This window comes from Diplotaxodon limnothrissa, linkage group LG18 (genome assembly GCF_057381915.1).
Source record: "Diplotaxodon limnothrissa isolate DT_005_m linkage group LG18, D_limnothrissa_male_GT1.1, whole genome shotgun sequence".
In the NCBI taxonomy this organism is placed as follows: Eukaryota; Metazoa; Chordata; class Actinopteri; order Cichliformes; family Cichlidae; genus Diplotaxodon; species Diplotaxodon limnothrissa.
The window spans coordinates 17,137,579-17,143,999 of NC_140613.1; the positions used below are offsets into that span (position 1 = coordinate 17,137,579).

The window sequence follows — 6,421 nt, forward strand, 5'->3', positions numbered from 1 at the left end:
CACTTTCCAAAACACTTCTGTCCACATTTGACAAACCGGTATTTGTCACGACATCATGATGAATGAAGTCTCAGAGTTCGATTAAGATCAAATTATTTCCTTTTACCTCCCTTTACAGCAAACACTGAAGGTGCCCAATTGCAGCTTTAGACTGTAAAGTTGTGCGGGAGAAGCACCGACTCCTGATTTGGTTGGGATCTGTTCAGGGTTAAGGGCTCTGACATGAGAGGCCAGAGCATGTTTTTTCCATCAGAGCGTGCCAACATACCACACACAGCGCCCAAGTGTCAGTTTACCTCTCGGAGCCTGGATTACATCCCTGGAGAAATGAAAGTAGCCACTCTAACAAAAGTCTTTGGAAGGATTCAGATGATAAAATATGAACATGTCGCTATGCAAAGTTCCTTTCTTCTGTGAAACGTTTAGAGCAATTCGAGTGGCTTAAGACGTGAAATAATGTCACCATCAGTGAAGTTAAAAGCACAATCTGCGCAAGCTGTTACCAACACGAAACTCGTGCGTCCAGGATGCACAGCTGCTTTAGAGGAAATTTACTTTCTAGTGTCAGATGAATAGCACAAACTGGAATACCCTTCTTTCTGCTCTGAATTTGAGTTGAGCTCGCATTTGTATAAACCCTTTCCTGAGTATGTGTGGTGACTGAGGCGACAGCTATTTGCAGCGCCAGACAGAAAACATAAATATTGGATGCCCCTATCCGGCAGCAGCGAGCTTCATGAACATGAAAAAGTAAATACTACTATATGATATTTCTTTTGGCAGCATGAAGCAGAAAGAAAGAGGGAAAAAAGAACAATACCAAGTTTATTATTATTATTATTATTATTATTATTATTATTATACAAATATTGGGCAATGCAAGATTTAGAAAATAGTTTCGAGGAGGCGTCAGACGAATACGCCCTCATGAATAGTGCGTTCTATAATTGCACTGGCAGTTAACTATGCTTTTATGAAGTATCTATAATTCCAGTTATAGATATATACACAACAACAGGAAACAGATATCAGCACAACTTTTTTTTATTATTAATTTCACATTTCTCAAAATAAAAAGACATAAAAACAGTCAAAGTGCATATTTTTAACAGGTTTGTTAAAGAAATAAAGTTAATGCTCTGCTCGGTAACATTTCTAACAGAGTGTGAAATTTCAAGTTTGAAAACGCTTTAAGGATAAACTACTACAAAAATAAAAGGGAACCACCATCCCGCCACAGTTATGTCAGATTAAACTAGCGACTAACTCAAGGTGATCATTTTGAGTCACCGAACAGCAAGTCCACATTTCTTTGTGATATTGCAAATTGTCTATGAAAGAAACCCACCACCATAGGGGGTTGATACATGCTGGGCACTGGAGTCCACATGACAGGGTGACTTAACATATAGATATGAGGCAGGTGTGTTTGAATGATAGGTCATTAGTTCAGTGTAGTAGGGCCAGGGGAAGGCAGGAAAGGGAGGCAAACGTTCGTTATTTAAGTCTCTCTTGAACGGCTTGCTGAGGATGCTGTCAATAGCGAATGAACTGGTAAACTTGGGACGGGAATCAGTCTTGGTGCTCGGGGCAGACTGGTGAATGAGCTGCGGCTCCTCTGTGTGCTCGGGCTCCTCTTGTTCCCTGCTGAATTTTTTGTTAATGCGCTTTCTTCTGCGCCGGAATACCCCGTCAGCAAATGTGTATTCGCTGTGAGGATTGAGCATCCAGTAATTGTCCTTTCCCCAGGGTCTGGAAGGGTCCCGGAGCACTTTGAGAAAACAATCATTAAGAGACAGATTATGACGAACCGAGTTCCTCCAGCCGGTGTAAGTGCCTCTGAAGAACAGGAACTTTTTCATCAGATAGTCGTTTATCTCCGCCAAAGTCAGACGTCCACTGGGTGAGTCCCGGATGGCCATAGCGATTAGAGCGATGTATGAAAACGGGGGCTTGGGTCTACGTGTGTATGGCTTGGACTTGCCGCTGCCGCCGCACGGGGTGACAGGTGGAGGACTGTGGGCCACGCAGTCCCCATCCGACCCCAGCTCCTCTTCAGGAGGGAAAGGAGATCGCCCATGACCCTCAGCATCACTGGACATCTCGAAATGCTTCATGTCATAGTGACTCCCACACAGCACCTCCAGCTTCATTGTTAGTGTGCTGCTCGGTAGAATCTGTCCAGCAATAAACCTCGGAGAGCTCTTTGCGTAAAGTCCGAAGCTTTAGTCAAGCTTTAGTCAGCTGTGAGTCAAGATGCGGAGAGTCTTGGGCTGTATCCAAAGGAGTGTGTCTTCTTAATCATACCTGCCAGAGCGCTGAAGCCCTTCTCACCTTGGGTCCGTGTTAGCGGCACTTTATAGGCGGCTTACCTCAGACCCAACCCAAGAGGGCGGGGCATGTGAGTTTAAAATATTGAGAATATCACAAATACCTTCACATTGCGTTCCAGTGTCTTTAATTAAAAAAAAAAAAAATCATAATGACCATTTAATATAATATTCCGAACATTCCAACCCACACCTCATTCAAAGCCAGTTTAACAGTCTCACCTGTGAAATGTTAAGGAACACACACTGGGACTATTTTACCTGAGACAACCAGGGGGCGTATATTTCCTTTGCATTTAAGGTGCGGTGCCTACAGGCAGTTTTATTTGTCCCATTCAGGAAGCGCCGTAATCACAGCAAGGGCTATCTGTTTTCGGGTGTGTGTGTGTGTGTGTGTGTGTGTGTGTGTGTGTGTGTGTGTGTGTGTGTGTGTGTGTGTGTGTAATTATTTACTTCATCTTTTTTTTTTTTAAACAACCGTTTTATGATGAAAACAATCAACTGCACAATCTTTCCATGCTGGTGTGTAATATTTAAACAACACTCGGGTCTCTGTGCCAGCACTCGTCACACATTCACCTGCTTTCGAGATGTCTCATATCAAAGCTCAGTGTTTAGGTGTGAACTTTTAATGTCATGCCAATTTACCAGCCCACATGGAAACTTGTGTTATTGTGTTTTTGTCACTTAAACAGTGCATTCTGTCCTTCCTGTTGCCCAGAATTCACCTACCAAATGATCATTAATTTTCTGTTTTTGGTAATTGCGTTGAGGTTTTGGAAGGCTTTAGAAATGTCTAAGTCTTGCAATTTCAGCCTGAGGAAATTGCAGTACAATTGCACCAGGTGTATCAATTGAATCATGGAGATAGGAACAAACAAGACAAATTGTTGATTTATATTGTACTCTTGTTGGATGATGCCAGTCATCTTCTCTCAGCTACTCCCCCAGGTCAAACTCTGACTTCTGCTGAACAACCCATCTTTGTGCAACATACCTCCGGGAAAAAGATGCAACCAATTGCCATGACAGGCTGTGCAGCCACAGTGTCATCACATAAACGGAAAAAAATATATATCCTTGTAAAACCACCTGGAACTCGGTGTTGACATTACCCTCATGCTGTCACTGTGCCAAGTACAAAATTATTCAACTGCTGTTTATGCAAACTGTGCGTTCTGTAAGTGTTTGTAGAAGGTAGGCCGAGCATGTTTGTGCTGGTGTGAATGTTTTGATTTTCAGGTAATAATCTGTTTGCGTTGAGTGTGACACAGAACCTGTAGTGAAGTCACTACTTTGAATGGTGGCATGTCAAGGATGGAATTCTGTAAGCTAACCACACAATGACAGCAACTCACATACCACCGTATTCACTCTGCTCAGTGCATGTAGTAGCTTGTGACGCCATGTCTCAATGTGTACATACATGGTGATATGTGTATAAAGCTTTAAATCATTTATTATGGCTTTATAATAAGATAATTTAAAAAAAGTATACAATATCACAAGTGGAGTAATTAAAAGTTACATACAAAATCATAGATACGTATTTATGTGTGTAACTGTTTCTTATGAAGGAAAGACTGTAAATATTCATTTGATAGTATGGTGTACTTAAAGCCAGTATACTAATGAGCAGTTATAGTAATTCTATGCTACTCCAATATTTCTAAAGGCATGTGTGTGCAGTGTTCATACTTAAACAACATATAATTTTGTAAAAATACACAATAATGCAATAATTTAAAATGGTCTATTTTAAGATGATTAGATAATAAATCTGTTTTATAAGCTTCTTCTTTGTGTGTTTGTGAGTTTAGAATATAAAATTAAATGCATGTAGTGTGAAATATAAATGAATTGCATGAAATTTTATTTATGGTTTTAAAGCCCTTAAACCTGCAAAGCTATAAAATTGAAAAACCTCCAAAGAATGAAGAATGCTTTTCTCTGAACAGCACAATAATGATAACATTGTTCGCAAGCATGTTCGTTGAGCAACGGAGACACATTGGCCGTGAAAGCGCCATCTTCCTTTGTCAGAACGTCAACGTTTACTGCCAGCATGGCCCTGATGTTGTTGTTGAAACATAACCTGTTGATATGCTGGAATGAGGAACACGGTAAAGTACATAGCCAGACACTTAGTGACTAATGCCCTGATGGTTGTGAATACTGTGCAGTGATTCACTGGCACCATTTTCAGTTCCAAAACATTCAAGAATTCCAAACTTTTGCCAAAATAATAAAAATGCATGCCAAGATTTTTCAATTCAGTACAATAAAGTCACGCCTATTCACAAGCATGTAGTAGTTTCATGAGAACCCATTTAAGGTAGAGCATACCTGTGTAGCACATGCGATCACTCACAGACTTCATGTGGCCAAATTCTATGAAGTTTAAGTTCAGTCAATCAAAGTGTTGGTTTTGACTCACAAAACAGTCACAACCCAATGATTTTCCAAAGAATCGTTTGTTTAATTGTTTGTCAAGGAAAATAGTTTCCCACTCATTTGTCAGTGAGCACACGGAAGAAGTTAAATAGTTTTAGTTGACTGCACGATTAAAAGACAAAACAGCACATGAAGGGCAACAAATGTGTTGTGACTGTAGATTTAACAGCTATGTTGAGCGCTGCTCATTTCTCAGCGATACACCTGCTTCATTTTGCTCAAGCTGCTGAGTCACTAAGAGCTTTTGATTTTTAAACTAAAAAACAATGCACCCTAGTATAAAAAGACATGGGACAATGAAATAATAATAATGGATTGCATTTATACAGTATATTTATATTTTTAGACACTCAAAACGCTTTACAATTCCACTATTCATTCACTCTCACATTGACACACTGGTGGAAGCAAACCACAGTTGTAGACAGCTGCCCTGGGGCAGACTGACAGAAGCAATATAGCTGCCATATTGTGCCATCGGCCCCTCTGGCCAACACCAGTAGGTAGAGTGAAGTGTCTTGCCCAAGGTAACAATGACCTGGACAGACAGAGCTGGGGTTACAAGATGCACTTCCCAACCCCTGAACCATGGTCGCCCAGTAAAAAACAACAGTGAAATGTGCTTACCTTTGTATATGCATCAAGTAAATATGGCTTCCACTTATAAAAATATGATTGCTTACAGACAGAGTTGTCATGGTTTTCCTTAACTAATATTTATCAGTAGTCTCACTATTGTCTCACATGTCCAGGACAGATAATGACTCATCATTAAAACATATAAGAGAAAAACATTTAAACCCTTCTTAGAATCTCAGTAATCTCAGTGTGTGTGTGTGTGTGTGTGTGTGTGTGTGTGTGTGTGTGTGTGTGTGTGTGTGTGTGTGTGTGTGTGTGTGTGTGTGTGTTTATCCAAACACGTTTTAGTTTTTCAGTGCAAAGCTGCAGATCATTTGGGATGCGTTTGGTAAACAATTATAAATGTAAGAGCAAAGATCTAAAGGTAAAGGCATCTTCAGAGGTGGAATTAAAATTAAGTGGTTCAAACAAAAATATAATTTCTTATCTATTCCAGGCTTTTTTTAGGGCTATGTGTGGAAACTATGTTTTAATTATCATTTTAGAAAAGTCTGACCTCAAAATATTTCGTCAGTTACTAATTGCTTTATTTTGACAGCTCAGTTTTGAAACCAGCTTGCCAGTGTCTCAGCACTTAACTGGAGCATTATGGTTTTGCACAAACATTCTTAGTCATACTCAGACAGCTTATAGACATTGCTTCTTCATGTATATTTTGCTCCACATGTTGGGTCATGTATATCTCGCCCTGGCCTCTGAATCCACACATTCTGTCTCTCGTGTAAGAAAGCTGTAAAGTTTAGCCGTTTTCTTTCCCTTTCAATAAGTAATTTGTGCGACACATATTTAAATATGTCAGAAAACAAATTTCAAGTTCTTTCATGTCTCTCAGCAGTTAAAGTATGAGAGAAGGAATGAAAGCAGGCCATTGCCTGTTGCTGGTTTGGGAAGTTTCTATTCCTGAGCTTTCCCTTGGAAGGCAAAGGGTAATGAGGTGCTGCAAAAATGAAAAGAAAAAGTATTGGAGACACAATAAAAATGTAAGAGAAGCTTTCTGC

The 6,421-nt window shown here is 40.0% G+C and overlaps 1 protein-coding gene across 1 annotated transcript; it reads right to left on the reverse strand.

Moving 5' to 3' along the window:
• Positions 1-1,331: 1,331 nt before the first annotated feature.
• Positions 1,332-6,055, reverse strand: foxq1a (forkhead box Q1a). The gene is made up of 2 exons (XM_085378468.1): positions 6,042-6,055; positions 1,332-2,163 (listed from the first exon to the last, which is right to left on the reverse strand). The coding sequence occupies exon 2, from the start codon at positions 2,151-2,153 to the stop codon at positions 1,332-1,334; it is 822 nt and encodes a 273-aa protein (XP_085234594.1). The 5' UTR covers positions 2,154-2,163; positions 6,042-6,055.
• Positions 6,056-6,421: the final 366 nt, after the last annotated feature.

What these genes read in the sequence shown, in the direction of transcription:
- foxq1a (XM_085378468.1), bottom strand. Translation starts at nt 2,153, where the DNA reads ATGAAGCTGGAGGTGCTGTGTGGGAGTCACTATGACATGAAGCATTTC.